The sequence below is a fragment of the Aethalodelphis obliquidens genome, unplaced genomic scaffold, assembly GCF_003676395.1.
Source record: "Aethalodelphis obliquidens isolate GAN/ISIS:26980383/991018 unplaced genomic scaffold, ASM367639v1 scaffold59, whole genome shotgun sequence".
NCBI lineage: Eukaryota > Metazoa > Chordata > Mammalia > Artiodactyla > Delphinidae > Aethalodelphis > Aethalodelphis obliquidens.
Window position 1 is genome coordinate 8,848,842 of NW_020838003.1, and position 23,711 is coordinate 8,872,552.

The window sequence follows — 23,711 nt, forward strand, 5'->3', positions numbered from 1 at the left end:
CCAAAACATATAAGGAAGTTAGTCTGACACACTCAGTGATATGCATAATCATCATTGCGCTGCATGGTAATTAGGTAGAAACGGTAAATAGTTCTCTTAGATGCCTGTAATGAGCATTGCTCTTAGAGTGTCAAACTGAATATTTCTAGAGTCAGCTGCAGGGAAGCCTGTTCCTATAAAAAAAATGGTTCTCAATTGTCACTGCACATTAGAATCATCAAGGGACCTTCTGTAAATCCTGATACCCAGGGCCTTTACCTCAAACCAATTTAATCAGACTCCCTCGAGGTCGTACCAGGACATCAATATTTTTTAATACTTCACTGGTGATTACAATGTGCACTTAAGCTTAAGAATTACAGCTGTAAACAAGAAAACACAAGGGAGTTTGAAGTTGTTCATTCCCTCTATTTTCCCACAGCACTGGGAACAAGCCTCCATCGAAGGCTCAACAAGCAATCAATTAATTACTATTAAGTAATTAATGGCTGATTAATTAACAATAATCAATTGATGTTCGTTTGTCACAAGACTTTGCTGTATCTTATTCTCCTTTACAAGATAACCAATAAGAGAAAAAAAAAAAATAAGAAAAGAGAAAATCATCACTCTACCTCCTTGCAGCATCCTATATGGAACTTGAAACAGCCTGGCACTTAGAGGTATGCTGTCAAATCAGCCCCAGGACTTTTTTTTTCAATTGTGGTAAAATGCACAACACAAACTGTACCATCTTAACTACTGTTAAGTGCACAGCTCAGTGGCATTAAGTATATTCCCATTATTTTGCACCTATCGCCACCACCCATCTCCAGAACTTTTCTAATCTTCCCAAACTAAAACTCTGTACCCATTAAACAATAACTCCCCATTCCCTGCTCCTCCCAGCCCCTGGAAACTTCCATTCTACTTGATGTGTCTAGAAATTTGATTGCTCTAGGTACCTAATATAAAGTGGAATAATTTGAGTCTGACTTATTTCACTTAGCATAAAGTCATCAAGATTCATTCATATTGTAGCATGAAAAAGGAAGGGCTTTCCCTCCTATGAATATGCATGTACAAGACTCTGGGCTTTTTATATATGGCTTTACATATCTAGCATGGCCAGATTCTTAGTCAGAGAATCTCATACCAGAGACGCAAAGGGGCTGGTATGGTGTGCAGAAGTCTAAGATGGCCCCACTGTCTCTACCCATCTGGTGTCAAGCTCTTATATAATCCCCTCTCCCTGAGTGGAGATGGAACCTGGGACTTGCTCCTTGACAACACAATATAGCAACTGTGATGGGAGGGTCACCCAGCGTATGTTATATAAGACTTCATCTTAGTCAACACTAAAGAGATTCTCCAGCTGGCCCTGAAGCAGTAAGCAGCCATGTTGTGAGAGGGCCCCTGTCATATGAGGGGGACAAACGCTTGGTTTTCTCACCCCAACCCTGAGCAGCCAGCTCTGATCTGGATGTCTAAATGCACGTTATTGCTATAAAACATTCTGATTTCAAACATCCTAACAACAATAGCAGGGAGCTGTTTGTAACCATATGGAAAAAAAATTAGAAACGTATCTATTTCTAATTATTTATTTAATTTTTTATGAGGCTTCCCAACTAAAATATGAAGAATCCTCCTCTAATTTTCATTTTGGTATAGTGGGATATTGCAGTTGTTACAGCAGACTTTTTATTGACGTATACTTGGTTTAAATATTGTGTTAGTTTCAGGTATACAGCAAAGTGATTCAGTTATATATATGTATTCTTTTTCAGATTATTTTCCATTATAGGTTATTACAAGATAATGAATACAGTTCCCTGTGCTAGACAGTCAGTCCTTATTTAGAACAGACTTTAGATAGCAGATTTCTTGGTTTTGAATCCCGGTTCCAATACTAAAAGCTGTGTAACCTTAGGCAAGTTATTTAATTCTGTAAGCCTCAGTTTCTTCATATATAAAATGATACATAATCACATCTATTATGATGGTGATAATAATATCTATTTCATGCGTTTGTTGTGAGGATTAAATAATCCAATATTTGTGAAGCACTCAGAGTGGTGCCTGGCACATCATTAGCGATGTATAAATGTTGTTATTACTATTATCGTTATCATTCCATGAAAACACTTCTGCTCAGTAAAAGAGCTGTATTTCTGTAACGCACTGCTTTCGAAAGGAAGAACAAATAATAACAAACATACTCTTTCTTCCTGGCTGTTTTTCCACATCTTGTTTAAATGCGTTACTCACTAGCATTTTCCACTTTTACCTATTCTGCTCCTATTCTGGGTGGGAGTGACAAATGAGACTCATTGTCCTTCCTAAAACTAGAGTCAACATCTGAAGTCTGATGGCAAGTCTTTGTTTTACCTCTCCTTTTCAAAGAAGAACAATAGTTTCAGATGATAGTTAAAGCGTTCTCAGTGAAAGGAAGTCATACCAGCGACTTGCCAGATGTCTCTGATTAATTTGCCTGTGTTCCACCAGACATTCTGCACGAGCTCATAATTTTGTTCTGCTGGTGCTGAAGTTTGTTAAACAATGTCTACATCAACAGAAAATTTAATTTCAGTAAAAGGTCTGACCTCTGCAGGCATGGTTGTCTTGGTGCTCAAGGCAGGTCAGACATGGACAGAAATGCGATCTGAGCTCTTTCTCACCCACCTTTGCCACTGATATTCAGTTCTCAGCCCTGAGAAGCTCTGTACTTGTTTCAGAACCCATTCGTGCCCCTCCATATATATCAGTCTGTACCATCAGATGGATCAAATCCATTCTCTGTGTCCTTTTCACACAGGTCTGAGCTCTCAGGATGTAGCACTTGGTGAATATTAATGAAATGGGTAAGCTCTGCTCAACTCTGCTTGGAAGAAGTTGGGAAGCAGCATTGTTCTTCCTACCAACCAATACAGTGTATCAAAATAAAGCAGACTGGTGCCCAAACTAACCTGACTTGAGCCCTTTGATCTTTGTGGGTTAAGAACACTGGTATAGGTAGGTAGGGTGGGGGACCCCCAGAGGAAGAGAACCAGACATATCTTTCTTGACATAAGAGAAGTCATTTTAGGCCTAAGCCATTTTGTGATCTAAGTCTGGCCACAATGCTTGCTCTTGATCAGGCCAGAAAATAACCATATTGGAGACAATAAGTCAGTTGTAAAGACTCCCAGTTCTATTTCAAAGATAAAGATCAGTCTGAAGCATATTCTTGAGCTATTCTGCAGGATCCAAAACTCCCTCAAGCACTCAACCACCCGACTAACTGGAACCTAAGGAATGATCATGCTGACCTTTATTGATTTCAGTCAACTAGAGCCAGGACTCTGTCAGTCTTTGCCCCACTTCTACACTGAATTCTCCTCCATGAATATGCATACAATGCCCAAGCCCCTTCATAAATATGCATGTACCCTTAGCTTAAAACTTTCCCAATTTTGCTGTTCAGGGACATACTACTTTGGGAAATATCTTCAGTGTTCTCTTTACTTGCTGCAGGTAATAAATCCTTCCTTCTCCTGCTCTTTGGTTTGGTAGTGTCTTTTGGCTTGACACCTACCCAGAGGCAAATCCAGTCTTTGCGCAACTGTTTTTGGGATTGTAGAGGGAAAGAACTGGTTTCAAAGTCAATCTTGGGTTCTAATCTTAGCTCTGCCACTTACCATGGCCTATTCTGCCACTCCCCTGCACCTGTTTCCTCACTTCTGCAATAGGGGAGAAGCGTGAAACAATCTCTAAGATTCTTCCAGCCCTAAAGTCTTCTGATAGTTACTATAATAGATTAAATCAGGGATCAGAGTATTTGATATACTGGAATGCTCTGACTCATCATGATTTATGATACTTCAGAAAGGCTGAGTACCTATAATAAAACGGGCTACATGCCCACATGGTTGTATGCTTCTGAAGATCTAAAATGGTCAGTGGGCACAAAGCCAAGTCCCTACAAAAGGCTATGATAGACTGCAGGTTCCATTCAGCTGAAGAGGGATTCCACATTGTGCCCACCTCAATCTGACAGGCTCATTTTCATTTTCTGTGACATTGTCCTAATACCGAACACAGGTCTTATTTTGTCTGTAAGTTCTCTCAAACTTCACTACGGTCACAATTCCCACCTCAAAAGATAGCGGTTACAGTCAAAACCACATAATCTAGAACTGTGGTATCCAATACAGTGGCCATTAGACACATGTGGCTATTTAATTTTAAAATAACTTGAAATTAAAAATTCAATTCCTCAGGGGCACTAGTCACACTTCCAGTGCTCAACAGCTACATTCTGCTGTTGGCTACCATATCAGACAACACAGATTCTAGAACATTTCCATCATTGCAGAAAATTCTCTTGAACAGCACTGAGTTATTCTAGAACCTGATCTTAAAAAGTAGCCCCTTGAATTTTGCAAGAGACAAATTAAAAGAGTTCTCCAATGCCATTAGAGCATATAAGTTCCTCCAAATAAAGCAGGGAGGTGCAACTATACTATTTAAGCTCCCCCTTCCTACCTTACAAGTACACTTGCTGGGTACAAGACAACAAAGATGGCATGAGTGGGCTTCCTGGCAGTTGCTGAGGTTCACTTGCCATTTACAATACATTTGAGCACAGGGGCCTCAGCAAACTCGCAGACTGCGGTGGCATGGGCTTGAGAGTCTCTCATAAATTACCGAATCTGGATCCTCAAATTCGAAATCTATCATCCCCCCAAATGTTATTCTCTGGTTTCTCTCAGTACTTCATATCTCCCCCACGCTGTTGATTGCAGGAGGGCTGGAATCTCCCCCCACTTTCTTTCTCATTGGTAAGTACTCATCAGAGACATACTGTTTGACAAAAAGACTAAAACACCATTCAATGACTTTCTGATCCAGTGTGGAGGGAGAACCTGATCCAAAATGTAGTTGACACGTATTAGTAAAAACAAATTTATTCATAAAGTCAGCCAGGAAACTTTATAAAGTTCAACAAATAAATCATGAGAACCTAAAACTAAATGAAGGCTCCATTTTGACTGTTACCTTAAATTCTCTAATATCTATCTAACAGGAACTGCTTGGAAAAGTAGCCAAACCAATGGACACTGTCCATTATCCTTTTATCAATGAATGGTGCTCTCATCTTTTCTAATGTTCTAACTTCCAGAAAGTTTTTTCTTCCAAAATTTTTGATAGACTGTATAAAGACTGTATATAAAGACTGTATAAAATTTATATTTGGATAAATTATCCAAACTTTACTTACAGACTTTCTCTAAAACTGGAACTATTTGAAAATGGAAAATGAATTGTAATATTGAGCACTTTCAAAGAATTGGACATTTTTAAATCTCTGAATTGATGTTATCTGCGTTTAGCCACTTATTCCAGACTTAAGGGGAAAGACATTTTGTAAGGGAAATTGCAGGGAAAATTCAGGTACAAATGTCTGCAAGGGGAAATAAGACATAAACCAGTCAATGACAAAAGAGTGGTTCCCATATTCTAATTAACTTTTCAATTTAGAACTAAAAGGCTCTATGAAAGCATAAAGGGATTATGAAGGCATAAATAATCTAATTTGGTCTCTTTAGGATTTAATCATTAAGGAATCAGTTATCCCATTTCTTCATTGTATCCCCAACACAAACTTGTACCCACTGGGCCTGCCTTTATGATGGATGAGGGGAATCATTGCTCATCCTTATTCATCCATCCTTCTAAGGGCTGTAATGTCTTTCCTCTCCTGTGTCCCACTCACTACAGACAGATGGTTTGGCCCAAAAAACTGTGCTTAGCTATTGATTTCCTCTACCTCGTTATAATAGAGCTAATAAAAAATACAGTAGAATGTACTTATCTTGGATTGTTCTGTTACCTAACACCAGGAGAATAGTGTTTTGCCTCAAGACGGGCATAAGTCTTTGGAAAAAATAATTGAAAATAATCTTCATTCAAGAGGAGAAATCTGGTGGAATATGTAGGAAGAGGGTCAAAGAAGATGAATTACTATTAAATTCTCTCGCACTTCTCCTAGATATATAAGCACATTGTTATTGAAAGAATTTTTGTGGGTAAACAATATATTGTCTTATGTATACACATATAGTATGTATAACATATGTATGTGTATAGTACGTATATAGAGAGAATGCATAATACAATTATTATATGTGCATATATCTCTTATACATCAAAAGAGAACACTATGATGTTCAATTTTTGAAAAACAAGCGTAAGTTCATAAGCAACATTTATAATTTCTGAATTCACACCATTAAAAATAAATAATTATTATTTTTGCAATGGGAATACAGAAGACCTTTCTAAGCCAACTAATAAATAAACTCTTGGCTTAAAAAAAGTCTTCTGAACTCTAACGTCAATCAGATTCTTTCAACCACAGAGTATTATACGTTTATAATCCGGCATGACTTGTTTCCTTAACAAACATTTATTGCTCATTCACTATGTGCCAAGCACTGTCAACAAATTGATGAATTAAACTTCCCTTTATAATCCTGTTATCAAAATTAATCATTTATTTGTTTAAGTCAAATGTTTTATCTTGATTTATATTATTTATGTGTGTGAATAAATTAAAGTTGTTTTAATTTCACAAATCTTGGATTTTGCAAGAAGGACCCAGGCTCAGCCAAGACATTATCAAGGCAAAAGATCTAATTTCAACTGATAAATATTTACTCATTTAAAAATAGTGCAGAAAGGAGACCCTAACCATAATGTTTCTAATCAATCTTTCCTGGTTAGGAAATTCAAACTTGAGCCAGAAAAGAAACGTACCCATACACACACACACACACACACACACACAAGAATACTGTGGGAAATATTTACATGTTCTTTTAAAAATCCTTATTTTTAAAATTAATTCTAGCTTTTAATTGTTCCCTCTGCCTGAAGTGAGTGCCCTTTCTACCTGGTCTATTCTCCTTTTTCTCCTTTGGGTCTCAGTTAAAGGTCACCTCCTCAACCAGGTCTCCATGACAATCCCAATTCTGTCCCCTCCTTGACCTTCTCTCCCTCTTAATCCCAGACACCACCCACTCTACTGTCAGTTTCATCATATCATTCATCTTAATTAATAATTACACAATGTTTACTTGTTTCCGGGTATACTATCTTCCCACAGGAAATGCTCTGTGTCTATTTATTCACTGATATATACTTAGCATCTAACACAGTGGCTGGGAGAAGGCAGTGCTTAACTAAAACTGTGGGATGAATGAATGAATGCACCCCCCTCAGAGGCATCAGCTTATCCCTTTTTCATGACACTTGCAGACTAAGTGCTAAGAAGTGGCTTTTGCTATACATATTCATAATTCAGTGTGATTTGTGTACACCCGTTAAGTCTACTTCTTTGGAAGAGAGATGGGCAGACTCCCTAGAACCACCTCTGCACTCCCCTAGGGTTTTCAAGATAACAGAAATGACTTTTGTAAACTCGGTTCCTCAGTTATGCAAATCACAAATCAAAGTCCAGGTAAAGCAGGAGTCCTGCTTTAAAGAGAAGTTCTACTTAAAGGGAGACGCTGTTGCAAAACAAAACCCTTTCAGAAGCCCCTCTATCCCAAAATCTGAAAGGGTTAATATGCGCTTCTCCATTGAGGAGACTCAATAAATAGCGTTCTAATGTTTCATAATATTTAAGGCCACCTGAGTCCAAAAGCGGGTGGGAACTTACCTGGAGTCCTTTCTGACTCTCGCTTTCTCAAAGGAAAATTCAGGGGGTTTGTTGAGGTCATAGGTTCGGGTGGTGGGCTCAGCAGACACACCAGCCTTCGCTCCCCTCCTGCTATGGAGGGAGACCAATCCCGAGGTCTTGCGGTGGACCTCAAGAGGCACTTTATCCGGAGACGCCTGACGCGGGCTTCCTCCCTGCATGTGTACCACATCCTGAAGCTTGTTCAGCTGGATGCACTTGTTCTGGAGCTCCTCCGTGAGCTCTGCAATGGCCACAGTCTGCTTGGACAGCTGCTCCCGTAGCTCCTTCAAATGGTACTCCCGCTCCTGGATCTCGGCATCCTTCCTCCTCAGCTCTCTCTCCAGCTCTGTCACCTTGCTCCGGAGGGCACTGGTAGTGAGGTTCCCGGAGTGGCCATCTGGATTCTTGGAATGTTTGGGTTTCACGGAACCATTTCCCATTTTGCTCAAGGACCTGAGAGAGGGCAGAGAATTGGGGATTCCCTAGTGGAGTTTCACTTCCCAACCGCCACCGCCACCCCTCTCAATCCGCTCTGTTTCATAAAGAGAAACACAGTGCTCATCGCTGTTGGGTAAGCAATAAATTCCCCCACGCTTCCAGAAGAAAAGCAACGGATTGATTCCCTTTGTCCCTCAATGAGGAGGAGCTGGCACTTGGTTTCGTTCTTCCCCATCCCTTTGCTGGCCCAAGCATCCCACCTAATAAGCATTTTGCACAAACGGCCTGCGTTACCTGCTCTTCTCTTTGGTCGTTCTCTCCGGACAGCTGTCAAAAGCATCACAACACAACTGCGATTCGGATGTCAGCATGGCAAAGATAAAACACCAACGAGCAGCTGCAGCTACCGCAGCAGAGGCTTGTTAATGTCACAACTCTCACAGCACCCTGAGTGGCTACACTAAGAAACCTCCCCCTAGTTTAGAAAATAACACATCTGCACTTCGGGCAGAGGAGGCACAGTTGGTGTTGCTGTATTAGCACTTTTCTCCAGCCGTGTGTGCCTATTACGTTTGGCTTTTCTGACAACGCTCGCTGTTGCAAACTTCTGGATGGCAGTTACCAGAAGGTAAAACAGAGGCATGGGGGTTCTTCTACATCCTTTACTTTATATCCTAAAGCCAAGATTGTCCAAAAAATGACAACCTATGGTACGATACTGTATTATTTTCCTGTAAAGAATATCCTCAGTGTAGGCCCCAAAGTAGTTACTAATCCAGTGAGTCTCAGGATGTAACAGGCAGACTGGGGATTATGAGGCATGATTTTAGTTGATTCAAAAATGTTTTTTAGGGATTTCCCTGGTGCAGTGGTTAAGAATCTGCCTGCCAGGGCTTCCCTGGTGGCGCAGTGGTTGAGAGTCCGCCTGACGATGCAGGGGACACGGGTTCATGCCCAGGTCCAGGAGGATCCCACATGCCGCAGAGCGGCTGGGCCCGTGAGCCATGGCCGCTGAGCCTGGGCGTCCGGAGCCTGTGCTCTGCAATGAGAGAGGCCACAACAGTGAGAGGCCCGCATACCGCAAGAAAAAAAAAAGAATTTGCCTGCCAATGCAGGGGACACGGGTTCGAGCCCTGGTCCGGGAAGATCCCACATGCTGCAGAGCAACTAAGCCCATGTGCCACAGCTACTGAGCCTGTGCTCTAGAGCCCGTGAGCCACAACTACTGAAGCCCACGCGCCTAGAGCCCGTGCTCTGCAACAAGAGAAGCCGCCGCAATGAGAAACCCGCGCACCGCAATGAAGAGTGGCCCCTGCTCGCTGCAACTAGACAAAGCCCGCACACAGCAACAAAGACCCAACGCAGCCAAAAAATAAATAAATAAATAAATAAAATTTATTTTTTTAAAAATGTTTTTTAGTTCAATAGCTATGTATTTATTTTAACATTCATTAGAAATATAAATAATTGGCACCATAAAAGTTTGAGGTTCAGTAAGATAGTTAGATTTACTGAGTCAATTCAATGAAAATAGAAAAGAAATCATCTGCAGTTAATAAGCACATACGAGCAAAATCAAAAAGAACTTGAAAGGCTGAAGTTTGGAAAATACTGCTTTGATTAATTATCATAAGGTTTAAGTCTTTTTAAGCTAGCTACTTAAATTTCATACCTTTGCACGTGTAATTTTTGACAGCCATAACCCAAGAAACTTGTAAACTAAGTTTGAATGACCGCTTATTATCTAATACGAGATAGATGGAAGTTTGAAGTTATAAATCTCACACATTCTTGGCCCTCTCTCTCCCCAAATTTCAAACTCAGAGAAATAAAAGCTTAGACTGATTTCACTAGCTCTACCGGAATCATCATGAACACAGAGACATAAACAGCCTCTAAGTTTCAAACTGATGCAACCAAATAGTCAATGCAGGTCACCTAAGATGGATGGTAGAAACAGAAAATAAATGCACTTATAAAAGTAATCTTGCAATACCCAGACATTCTTCATAGAATTCAGGTTCAAAGTAGTCGTTAATAAACATTAGCCTCCAGGGAACTGCCGTAATATGTTGCAGAGATGTGGCAGGTTTAACATTTAAGTTTCTGTTGACTCGGCAGCATTTACTATTCCTATATATTAGGAATATATAAAAAGGTTAAGGAGACTAGAATTCAAAGAAGTGGCCCAGGACACTGTGGTAGCCTGAATAAGCAATTCAGAAGATATTAGATTGGGACCTGAGAATAAACTTGAATGAGATTCTGAATGACAGGCATGAGAAGGGTACCCCCAAAGGGATCTTAAATTCATGTGCGCACAAGTTTTAACATGCAGCAATGAGACATCTCCTAGATGTGCTTTTTTGGTTCATGGGCAAGCATTCCTAATCCAAGGCAGGATAGAGGGAGGGGAATGGGTGGAAGAAAAGAAATTGCCTTATAAAGAACAAAAGTAAGCACAAACATTTTAAAATCTAACAACTCATTCTTTATTCATAGAACAATTGTTTACTAAGACCAAACTAAGTGTCATGTACTATACCAGGGGCATAGCTCCATGAATTTGCAGTCAAATTCGACACAGAGAAGACTTCTAGCATTCTAAATATGAAAAGGCTTAGAATCATTTTTGCTCTATGTATGGTAGTCAAAACATTCTGTACCAATCCAATAATTTTACAAACCTGAAACACAATTAGGCAGAGGTGGTTAAATTCTCCCAAAACACCAGCTATTCTCTGGCTTTAATGAAGTCAGTTTGGAAGCTGAATAAATCTTTCGAGCTATTTAGAATTCTAAAGAGGGATGAAATGAGACTAACTAACCCATCTTTCAAGTCGCTAATTTAAGATATGTAAGGACTACTGAATGACTCAATACTAAGTCTGATTTCTTACTTAGTTCACCCCTTTCAATTCTGGTGTCCCTCAAGCCAAGGCTTCGAGTGTCTGGCTTCATAAAACCTAATTAGACTCCCTCTGTTTCCTGTCTGCATCAGTCACTAAGAGAGACAAGCTATTTCTCAAATATGTATTGCCAGTCACAACTGAACCACAGGATTTTGTTCCATCAATCTAGCAACTATAGGTTCTTAGAATCATTCTTGTAATCAGAGAACAGCATGCAAAGTAATAAGAAATGAGCTTGGAGATAAAGATCAGGATATTTTTCCTTCCAGTTTTATTGAAATATAATTGACATATAGCACTGTATAAGTTTAAGGTGTACAGCAAAATAATTTGATGTATACACATCATGAAACGATTACCATAAGTTTAGTGAACGTTCATCATCTCATATAGATACAAAATTTAAGAAATAGAAAAAAAATTGTTCCTTGTGATGAGAGCTCAGGATTTACTCTCTTAACAGCTTTCATATATAACACACAGCAGTGTTAATTATATGTATCATACTGTACTTGACATCCCTAATATTTATCTTATAACTGGACATCTGTACCTTTTGGCTGCCTGTATCCAATCCCCCCTACCACCACCACCTCTGGTAACCACAAATCTGACCTCTTTTTCTATGAGTTTGTTTGTTTGTTTTCAATGTATAGTGAAGTAATAAGAAATGAGCATGGAGACGAAGATCAGGATTTGACATAAGCAATGGAGTCAAGCCAGCCAGGGTAGAAAAACAATCTGCCTTTTCCCAGCTGTGTTACCTTCTACAAATTACTTAGAATCCTCGGTTTTCTAATCTAGAAAGTGGATATAATTATGCCCATCTCATAGATTTATTATGAAGATTATGTTTGTAAGGTATCCTGTGCATTGTCAGGCATGTAGTACACACCAAGTAGCATTTATAGTGTGTGACTAGCAAGGCACTAAGTGACTTGGTATGAGGAAATGCCCAGAGGGCATCATTACTGGGTGGGGAAGAAGTCTAGTAGACTGGATGTCTTCCGGACAAGAGGTCTTTAAAGATGAAAATTATTGGGGGCAGGGGAGAGGGGTATCCTTACTCTGTCTTCATTAAGACAAAAAGTCATTCTGGGACTAACAACCTGGGAAACCCTCCCAGTTAAGCAAAGCCCCACCAATAGATGACGACCAGAAAGTTTCATAAGCAACGCAGCCCAGGTTCCAGGACTGCAAGGACTCCTCCTTTGTCATTCCCTTATGTAGCCTCTATCTATTTACACATATTACACTGAAATCCTTAAACCAAAAGGGCCCACCTAATAATCTTCAAAGGCAACAAAAAACATGGTTCACTTTGAAGGGGATATTCTTCTGCAGCCAGGGACAGGAGCGAGGAATACAATGAGCAGTGGCATCTAGCAAAAGAGAGGAAAATTGTATAAAGTTATAAATTATTATTACATTAATTTAATCATGATTTAGGAAATGTCATATACAAGAGGTAACTAGAAAAGACACAGGAAAAGCAAAACTGACTGTGGACGCTCTTGCAGGCAGACTAACGCCTGACAGCCAATGTGGGAGGAATTAGCCTTTGTTGTCTGTTTTTCCTCCAGCTCTAAAGTAGTTTGAAACCAAAATCTTGGCTCTGATCTAGATAGTATCTATTTTTCTCTCTACCCGTCTGGATTCTGACATATATATATCTATACATACAGGAGATGGTATAGTGCTGGCTAATGTTATAGAGCCAGAGTCCCAATCCAAGCACTTTCACTTAGTATTTATAAGCCCTAGGCCTTGACATTGGGCATGAATGTGAATAATAGAAGAGGTGGATAGACACATAGATAGATTGACAGATAGATAAAATAATGTTGCATATCATTTAGAATTGTTAGAGGGTTAAATGAGATAAACCATGATAAGCATTTAGCACAGGGCTTGACGTATAGTATGCGTTCAATGTGCATTAAATATTATTGTTATTACTGTTAACATTACTTAGCCAATAAAACAACTCATTTTAGTGGAAAAACTTATTGATCAAAAAATATGTACTAAAGTAACAGGACATTATAGGAGAACAAAGTTAGAGTGCTGATACTACCAGGCTTCAAGACTTACCATAAAGCTTCAACAATCAAGAAAACGTGGTACTGGTGAAAGAATAGACAAATAGATCAATGGTACAGAAGAGAGACCAAAAACAGACCCACAAAAATTTAGTCAACTGTTCTTTTACAAAGGAGCAAATACAATTCAATGGGGAAAAGATAGCCTTTTGAACAAATTGTACTGGAACAACTGGGAATCCATATGCAAAAAAAAGAATCTGGAAACAGACTTTACATCTTTCACAAAAATTAGTTCAAAATGAATCAAGGTCCTAAATGTAAAACACAAACTATAAAACTGCTAGTAGACAATACAGGAAAAAACGGAAGTGATCTTGAGTTTGGTGATGACTTTTGAGATAAAACACTGAAAGCACAATCCATGAAGGGAAAAATCGATAAGTCGGACTTCAATAAAACTAAAAACTTCTGCTCTGTAAAAGGCACTGTTAAGCAAATGAAACAACAAGACACAGACTGGAAGAAAGAATTTGCAAAACACATATCTAATAAAAGACTACTATCCAAAATATACAAGGAACTCTTTAATATTCAACAACAAGAAAAAGAACAATCCAGCTGCAAAATGGGCAAAAGATCTAAACAACCACCTCACCGAAAAGATACACACATGACATACAAGGATATGAAATGATGCTTAATATCCTATGTTATTAGAGAATCTCAAATTAAAACAATGAGATACCATGCTCCTTGGTATTTATCCAACTGATATGAAAACACAGGCCCACACAGAGGTTTACAGCAGTTTTACTCATAATTGCCAAAACTTGGAAGCAACTAAGACATCCTCCAGTGGACGGCTGGATAAACAAACTGTGACACATCCAGACAATGGAATATTATTTGGTGATGAGAAGCAATAACTATCAAGCCCTGAAAAGACATGGAAGAACTTTAAATGTATATTGCAAAGTGAAAGAAGCCAATCTGTGAAACCTACATCCTTTGTGATTCCAACTATATGGCATTCTGGAAAAGACAAAACTTGGAGACAGTAAAAAGTTTAGTGGTTTCCAGGAGATTGGGGAGAGGGAGAAAGGAATGAATAGGTGGAGTACAGGGGAATTTGGGGGCAGTGAAGCTATGTTGTATGATACTGTTATGGTGGATACATGTCATTATATATTTGTCCAAGCCCATAGAACTGAACAACAAAAAAAAAATGATCTCTAATGTAAGCTATGGACTTCAGTTAATAATTTTTCCATATTGGCCCATCAATGTATCACATTGATGCAAGATGTTAAGAATAGGAAAGGGAAGGGGAGACTATGGAACCTCTCCATAGTTTTCACCTTAGTTTTCTGTAAACCTAAAACTGCTTGAAAAAAGAAATTCTATTAATTAAAAACAAAACAAAACAAAACATGTACTAGGAGTGAACACAAGAAAGCTGATGGCATATTTAAGGAACAGGCTGAAATGTATGATGGGTGAAGGAGAGTGATGAGAAGTGAAGCTAAAAAAGTAAGATAATAGAATGAGATACTGAAAAATTTCATTTGCCATTTACGGTATCTGGATTTTAGTGTAGGTCAAGTTGTTTTCAAGTTATATGGTCAGATCTGTCCTTTAGAAAAATAAACAACTTTTTTTGGCAATAAATATGGAATGGAGTGAAAAGAGCTTAGAGGAAGAAAGACAAAATAAGAGGCTACTGCACCAATCCAAGTAAGAGAGGATGAGAACAGGGTTAACATCAGAAAGCGTCCCAACCCTATTCTAATATCTTGAACTCAAGAAAAAATGAACCATTTCCATGGTAGCCATTTCCAAAAGAGAAAAACAATATCATAGGGCATCTGGCAAAAGCTATGGCTATAGGCAACTCTGCAATTTCCTTCCCTTCAATAAATCATGAAAAGTAGAATAGATTCTTTTTCATGATATGGGCAGGTTAGCTTGAAGTCAAATGAATGACACAGCCTTCTCGAGATAGTTTTCTAAGTACATATGAAACCGATGCATCTGGTGTTACTCTTAACTTTGTCTCACCAAATGTCTTTTAGAAAATAATTAACTATCATTGAGTATATAAACCCCTGCTGCTCCTCCCTGAAGCAACCACAAAGAGTTGTCCTTGTGAGAAACAGCTCAATTTCATATTGATTCTACAATTAAAAGCATCTGTCCATCTGACCTTGTGACTGTTGACCTTGGGCTCGGTTTTGAATCTACTGCTTGTTTTCTCTGTCTATGGAATTTTAATTTGTGGAGTAATTCTCTCTTGTCAGGCAGTCATATGAGCTTTTATTGTACCAAAGTTTCAGCTACTCCTGAGGCTATCTCCTTGTAATGGCGCCCTAAAACACACCCCGCAGAATGTTTACAGTGAGTCTTATAAATGCCACATATCCCATATGTTCACTGCCAAATGTAGTGGCATTCCATTCAGCTATTTTGGGGTGCCATAGTAGCAGATAAGGAGGCAAACACACAGAAATGTAATTATATAGGTGTAGGTCCAGAGATGGTAGCTAATGGAATTTGAGTGATGTTAAGAAGAAAGACAAAGATCGGGAAGTTTCCACTGTGGCAACTGGGTAAGAGAAGATGTCATTAACCAAACTGAGGAGCAGATTTGAGGGATATGACAGTGAGTTTAATTTTGGACAGTTTGAGGAAACTGTGGAAAGTTTAAGGTCAAGAAGTTCAGTAGGCAGTAAGAAACAAGGGACTAGAAAATCAAAAAGGGGGAGCTGAAAATACCTAGCAATCATAAGTAAAGGTTGAAGCTGAAGAAGTAGATAAAAGTGCCCATTAGATTGGCAATGAAGAGAAGAAAAGTGTTTAGGTCTATATGAAGTTTGAGAGAAAAACTAGAGATGCTAAGAAGAAGCTATCGTGTTAGAGAAAGGATGTGGAGGGATTAACTGTATAAGACAAGATGGTGGGAGTAATACTGCAGAGGCAGAATCTCTAAATGTGGTAATTAAGTGGGTGCACACAAAAGGGGAGTCAAAAAAGATTCCAATGTTTTGATCTTGGCAGGCGGGGAGGAAGGAAGGCAGTACTATGAACTCATTCATTCATTAAAAATGAATAGAGCACCATCGTTGGGTTAGGCACTGTGACACTGACCACAGTCAAGAGAATAAGCAAGCTTTATGGAAAAAGTGATGAATTTGGATTTATATTTGTTGACTTTGAGGTGCCTATGAGTCATCAAGGTGAAAATGTCTAACACATGGCAGCAAAGAAGAAAGGTCAAGGCAAGTGAACACTTCATAGGTAAGAACTGAAGTCCCACTAGTAGATGAGATCACTGAGGGAAAAAAAGAAAGGAATGCCTCTATGGTTACGTATGTACATTTAGATGGTACCTGTGGATATTATTTATAGGAGAAGAGGGGGAGGAGATGCAAATAAAAGCAGTGAAGGAACAGTTGTACAATAAGAGATCTAGAAGTACATTGGAAACCATAAAGATAAGATTTTCAAGAGGTGAGCAAGCTGCAGTTCACATCCCAGAGACATATTAAAGCACATGAGGGAAATATACTGAATTTGGCCTTTCACAGAAGAGTTGGGATAGAAACCGGATTACAAAGGACGGTGAGAAGAGCTGACACTGAGAGCAGAGACTTCAACATGGTACCATGGTTCATGCAGTGGATTTTTAGAATAGTGAAAACTTGAGAGTATTTGTAAGCCCTAAATAATGAATCAGTGAATATAGAGAAAATGAAAACATAGGAGAAGAGGGGATAATTGATAGGAAAACAGCCTAGAGGAAGCAAGACAATACGGGCTCAAAAGACTTGGGCAGCATCCAGGCAACATACGCCTTCACTGTGAGGTGAATTAGCCCTCACTTGTAAGGATTTCAGAGGACTGAAATGGAGCATTTCAGGTAAAAGAGAAAGATCTCTGTGTACCATCTTTTTATGTCGTTTATTCTTAGTTACACAATGTTCCAATGGAGACGATGGCCTCTAATTCTCCAAAGATAATTCTCCACCATATTAGCGCCTATCCTCCTGCGTAAAACTGAACAGTAGTACTGGCAACACCTACTGTGTGTTATGTAGGTAATCGTCTTCTCCAAGAGTTAAATGGAAACTTGCAAAGAAAAGAGACAACAATTTCTAAGGCACCGTTCGGGGTGGGGAGCGCAGGCAGGTGTCTGTTGCTCTCTTCCTTTATAGAGAAGCCCCTGGGAACTGCAGCGACGAGAGGAAGACCAGAGCTTCATCCTTTCTACCTGTTCATTCTGCCTGCGTTGTGCCTTTGCAGGGTCTCAACTGCTATGCATCCGTACCCTAGTTCTTCTCAAACTTGAACCCCTTGCTTTTTCTCTCATCCCCAAAGTGACGGATTGGTTTTTGTTTGTTTGTTTACTCTTGCTTCTTCACCAGGAAAAACAGAGCGAGAAATGTGAAAGCGCCTCACGGTGCCGAGAGTGACACAGGACACCCACACAAGTTTACAAGTCCTCGCCCAAGTCCTCGTCTCCTAGCAGCTCCCCGTAGCTCGGCGAAGCGAAGCCGGGAGCGCACGCCCTGAGAGCACTGCCAAGCCCCTAGCCCGGAGCAGCAGTCTCCCCGGCCGCCGGGGCTAAAGGAATGAGAACCTGACGTCTCCCCACCCGGGCTGAGCTCGCCCCTCCCGCCCGGAGCCGAGCTTCTGGAAATCCAGTAGCCTCCCCCTGCCTCCCGGAGCTCCCTGCTGGCTGCCACCCCGAGCGAACGCACCGCGTGCACACGTCCACACGCCAGCAACACAGGCACGAGAGCGGCTGGGTGTGGAACGGAGGCGCACCGCACGCACTGCACGCCCAGCCGACACCCGCGCGGACCCCGGCCGCGGCCCCCCGGCGCCCCTCGGTGCCCGAGCCCCCAGCCCGCGAGCCTCACCAGACAAACGGTAACTTTCCAGGTGCGCAGCTCGTCCCCTCGGCACCGCCGCCCCTGCGTCTCCGTGTCCGCTTTCTCGCCTCCCTCCCTCCCCAGCCTCCCACGGCGCCCCAGCCGGGCACAGGTCAGTTTAGCCAGGCCGGGCGCGGGGCACGTAGCGCGGGCCCGGGGCTGCCGGCGCCGCCGCTCGGGCTACGTGAGACCGGGGGGCACGGGCGAGGGCGTTGCGCGCAGAGGCTGCGGCGACTCCCGTGCTGCCGCCTGGCTTCTCCGCGGGGGCCGGTGCAGAGGAGACGCGCTGGGAGAGAGGGAGAGAGGCAGGGAGGGGGGAAGGAGGGAGGAGAGGCGAGGACGAAAGGGAGGGGGCGGGGGTCAGCCGGGGCGATGGCGTGGAAGAACAGGGAGCCGGCTTCCCTAAAGGTGGGGTCACCCGCCCGCGCACCCACACCGGCCCCAGCCTTTGCTCCCGAGACACGCTAGCGGCAACAGCATCGCCCAGAGTGAGAGAACTTAAGTAGGGAGATAGCGTCGTGGTTGTAAGCATTTTTTTTTTCATGTTATTGTTTCTATTTCAAGTGTGTGGGACGAGGCTAGAGGAAAGTTCAGGGAGGTGTTCGTCTTTTCCTTCCCCTCCTTCTCTCCCCCCGCCCCCGCCCCCAGGTCCGTTTTCACTGCAGGCTCTCTCCCGCCTCGCCTTCACTCCCAGAGCGCAAACAGGCGCACGTACCCCGGACGTGCTCTCCTCTGTCACACCGGTCCCCTTCTAGAAGACATGTGACCCTGGAGCAGCTTGGCGACGCGCTCTTCCCGGACTCTGGAGCCATAACTTGCATCGAGTTTGCCAGTTCACATGATGCTGGGGGCAGTGGTTTGAACCGAGTTTCAAGGGACCTTCGGAATCTGTAGGTCCTCTGGCAGGGAGCTTTCTTGATCACCCAAGCTGGTAATCCTCTCCCCGTCGCCTTTTGATTACATGTTTTTTCCTGAGGCTCGCATTATGGTTTTCTAAATATATATATACCCCACCGCATTATTTGCTGTGCCCTGGAGTTGTGAGATCTCCGTGTGGCTTGTCCCCTTTTCTCCTGCCTCCAGAGGAATTTCACTGGTAAATCCTCGGAAGACAAAGGCAGTTTCTGTGCGGAGGAATGGGAACTACAGTGAGGGTCTATTCACTGTGCCTCTAGAGAATGTTAGAACCCAGCTCCCTTGGGTTTTAAACCACAGGGTGGCAGTGGGACTCATGTAACGCCGGTCTGCACTAGTACATATATAAACTTACATAGAAGTTAGGCCCACGTAAAATATGTTGAATAGGGCCATTAAATTTCAAAGAAGGGAAAATGTAGTCCTGGTTTTTGTGTGTGTGTGCTAACTGGAAAAAAATCGGCAAAAGTACAAAGTACTTTTTCATGAACACATGAGAGAGTCTTTCCATTTTACGCAGGCCTTCGAAATAGCCCAACTAGAGGAGATGGGGATGGAGAAGAATTCCACAGGAAAAGGGAAAATAATTAAGTCATTGTTAAGTCACTGTAATAATGGACATTTAAGTCAATGGCCTTATGGACAGTTAAGCAACAAAAAAAAGAGAAAATCAGAGATTTTCAAAGTCCTTACATTTAATTTAGTACATGGGGGTGGTGCTGTGGGTAACTAATTAATGGGTCCAAAAATTGATGTATTGGGCCAGAACTTGCATTTTTCTAATGAAATAGAATAGGATAAAAATGTCAGAGACATTTACACATAGTACAAGTAAATATGCTCTATAAACCTTTCTCTTCGGTTAAATAGGTAAATGTGTGTGTACTGGGTCAACCGTGTAATATGTATTTTCTTACTGTTCCTTGAGGTAAAACTCGAAAGGCACTGATGTAGTGCAGGCTGCTGCCCAGAGTCAGAGTTTGAGGGAGAACTTAGGTTCCTTCCTAGGGATCCTGTGCTCTGGCAACAGGGCAGAGTTATAGAGAACAAGGAGGAGGGTGAGAAAGAGGAGAAGAAAAGGGACCATGTTTGAGCTCTTTATTCATTCTTCCCACAAATGTGCTTGAGCAGCTTCTATGCCTTAGGCCTGGTGGTAAAATCTGGGAATTTAATGGTGAGCAAAGTCAACATGTGATCTCGGCACTTTAGAATCCGTTGGGGGAAACAGACATCAATCAACTAAACACAAAAGTAACTATATATGTGATAAATGCTATGAAGGAAAATATGATATGAGAGCAAAAATGATGGTGTCATAATTTAGATGAGGGAGGCTACAATTAATAAGTAACCCAATTTAAAATGTCTTCAATGATAAGGAAATTTATTGTTTCATATGGCAAGAAGTCCCAAGGTCAAGAGGCTCTATCTAGTGAATTCAGCAGCTCAGTGCTGTCAGGGAAGGCCCAGAGCCGGTTCCGTTATTCCCCCTGCCATCTCCAGCATGCCAGCATGGTACAGGGTCTGCCCCACCCATGGTCCCAGGAAGGCAGAGCAGCTCCCTATAGGACAGACAATCCTGACAGTGCCCCATGGTAGCAGAGTATGTCCTTTTTCCAGAGTGGGGAAATCTTTCTCAGAAGCTTCTAGCAGACTTCTCACCCGTCATCAGTCCAAACTAAGTCACATACCCACGCATGTCTAAATGCTGGGAAGGAGGGCTGCGGAGGCGGGGAGTTGAGGATTACCGTAATTGGTCAAGGCTCTTCAGGATTTGCCCTTGAATTTTTCAGGATTGCATTCTTTGAGGAGTCGATACTTAAACAAAAAAGGAGAAGGTGGCAGTGGATGCTGGGTAGCCAATCCAGAGTCTGCTACAGGAGCTCAGGGATGACGCCTCTGAAATAAATGACATTTAAACTTAAGATGAGTAACAGCAAGAAGTAAGGACGACGCACCTTCAGGCAGAGGGAGTCGCGTGTGTGGTCTGACTGCGCCACCTGTTAAAGGTGTACATGAAATTCCTCATTTACTACGTTGACCCATAAAGGTAAGTGTACCTGAGGAAGCAAGCTCAAAGGGTTAAATAACATGATCCAGTTTACAGAGCTTATAAGTCACAGAGCCAATCAATCTAATTCCAGAGCCTAAAATCTTGGCTTCTGCCTCTACGGAGATGGTGAGAAGCCAGAATTCACTGGCCTTTCCCGGCCACTGACTGAGGAACAGAGCGCAACCTCCAGGCCCCCTCTGCAAGGTTTCTCTGGGCCCACTGGTAGTGCAGGACCCGTGTTCATGAATAAATCCTCTAGTACTGGGTGTACCTCTGCTCCACTGGGTGTCATGGTCCCCACCAAGCACTGTCACCAGAGCGCTAGCGCTCTCATGGTGTCAAAGCTCAGAGATGGCTTGTGGAGATGTGGAGAGTAAAATGCCCATCTTTGTGTTAAGAAGCCCTTAAGCAGCCTTGGTTTTTTAGAGAAATCTGTTTCTCGTACTTTCTTTCTCACATGGACATGCATCTAAGGGACTAAGCTGGGAACAGATTGCTTCCCCTGAGCTCAGACTCCCAAGGCCCTGCCTAACTGAGTTCTGGTTCACGTTCATCTAGATGGAATACTATTCTTTGGGGATAAATGCCCTCACAGGAGACTCTGTAGTTGCCCTTGCGCTTGGCTGCCCCATTAGATCAGCCTTTGTGCTCACAACATTTGAGCCCAGCTCAGAGCACCCCGGGGACAAGCTGAGCTCTCTCCGTTGTGTCACCAGAACAAGCTCTTCTGAGGACACGAGAGGGGCACATCCACCATCCTCGTTCCCAGTTTTTTCTCCCTGTCTCTCTGGTTCTGCTCCCTTCTCTCTTGTCTTCTTTCATTTGTCTGCATGCTTATTTATCTTACCAGACTGACCTCGTGAGAAGCCATTTCAATTTCTGAAGCCAGAACCTTAGGTCACTGTGCCCTTCTTTCACTTCAGCTTTGCCAAACCTTAACCCAGGAGAAATACTACCATTTGCTGTTGGCATTCCTGCTGTCCAGGGGCCGGCATCCTCAATATGCTTATGAAACAGGACCAATTGATTCCACCACCGTGTTCCTGCTGTCTAACCTCCCTGCAGCCCACCATCCCTTTCTTCACTTCAAAGCCATTTATTCCTTCCATGAAGTCTCCCTGATTCTGCAGAGTGGTGGTTCTGTGACCCCACAGGAGCGTGCCGCCCCAAGTCTCAAAGGCTCATCAGCTTGTCTCCATCCTTTACTGGACATCAGAGCAGGGACATTTTTGTTTTAACTCTTATATCTTCAGAACATACATAGCTGAAGTCTTTTCATAATGCGAAAAACAACCCCCCCAATTCCACTCTTTAATCTACTGTCTCTGTTTTCTTAAAAAACAAACAAAAAGCACAAAAACTATTTGCCAGGATACTAGAGACTTGAGAAAGAAACCTATGGGAGCCCATTACACACATCGCACAATCTTCTGGGCCTAGTGCTGAGTTCTCCATCCCACTTTTGTGTCTCCAAGGGGACAATGGCTTCTCATTTGCCAAATCCCTCACTGCTGATCCCTGGTGGGGAGAAGGGTGAGCCCTATGCGCATTAACTCACAGCGCATTAGGGTAGTCTCCTGGCCCTTCCAGGCAGCAGCCGGAGCCTACAAGTGCCTCCCATTTTAAATTGACCAGTCTCTTGCCCACGTTCTCCTTGAAAGACCTTCCTCCTCTACCCCACTCCTACTCGTTCTAAATTTTCCCAGGATTCTGTCCTTAGCCCCTTCCTTCCTCCTTTCCTCCCTCCCTTCCTTTCCTCCCTCTCTCTCTCCCCCCACCCACCACCCCCCTCTCCTCATAGCTTCAATTATCACTTCTCAGTGTACTTCCTTTTTTCAGAGCTGCACTTTATCTCAGCCCTTCTGGTGGTATTTATCACATTCTACTTTGTATTATTGTTATCTATTTACATTGCTTATCTCCTCTACTTGACCATAAATACCTGGAGGGCATGGTTCACATCTGATTCATCTCCCCTGTGTCTGTCACAGCACCCACTGAAGGTCCAAATCCTAGGGATAGAGAGAGTTATGACTTACTACCTAGAAGAATTGTATTTAAGTTTCTGAAATTCTGTAGAAAGAATTTGAAATGTGTTCTTGATTTTCCTCCTGGAATAAAGACAATTGTTTGGAATAATGACACAATTTAGAAATTAATAATCTGCCCAATTAGCAAGCAGGTAATAGTAAATTTTACTACAAAAGACCAATATACAAATACATTTTATGTTCTGTTTCTACCTGCACATACTGAGTTTTAGTCCCTAGTGCACTGACGTTCCTAAATAGTGATTTTTTTTTCTAGTTATGGGTGTAGCCAATGTGCACAACTATGCACTAGGCTCACAGTGTTTGGCATCCCACATCCTGTACTATTTCAAAATCCATGTGGACCATCCATCCAGCACTTTGGCCTCTCAACTCCTTAGACCTCGTATCCAATAATCTTCGTGTCCACTCAGCTTCAGGCATTCACTGCCACAGTTAGACCTGGAATCTTCTCTAAAATCATGGAGGCTTGTGCACCCCAGAACATCTTGGCCCTGCCTGCCCCCAAGGCTTTAGCCCTTTGCTTTTCTTCTCAGACACAGTGGTCTCAGCAGGGGCTCATGCCTTTCCCGTGGTTGTAAAGCCCCGGTGAATCCTGTCACCGACCTCAGCCTCCTCTGGAGTCAGGACCAGACCAGCATGGCCTCCATAACACCCACTG

At 42.1% G+C, this 23,711-nt stretch overlaps 1 protein-coding gene across 2 annotated transcripts in view; it reads right to left on the reverse strand.

Moving 5' to 3' along the window:
- The window catches only part of PRKG2 (protein kinase cGMP-dependent 2), a 92,923-nt gene extending 74,781 nt beyond the window's left edge, over positions 1–18,142 (reverse strand). Inside the window, exons 1-2 of one of the 2 annotated variants that reach the window (XM_027087594.1) lie at positions 18,020–18,142; positions 7,685–8,158 (exon numbers count right to left, since the gene is read on the reverse strand). In XM_027087594.1, coding sequence (XP_026943395.1) covers positions 7,685–8,145 — 461 coding nt within the window. In that variant the 5' untranslated portion in view covers positions 8,146–8,158; positions 18,020–18,142. Of the gene's footprint in view, positions 1–7,684; positions 8,159–18,019 lie in introns of those variants that run through there. The other variant, XM_027087593.1, reaches the window with a different exon arrangement.
- Between the last annotated feature and the right edge of the window lie 5,569 nt (positions 18,143–23,711).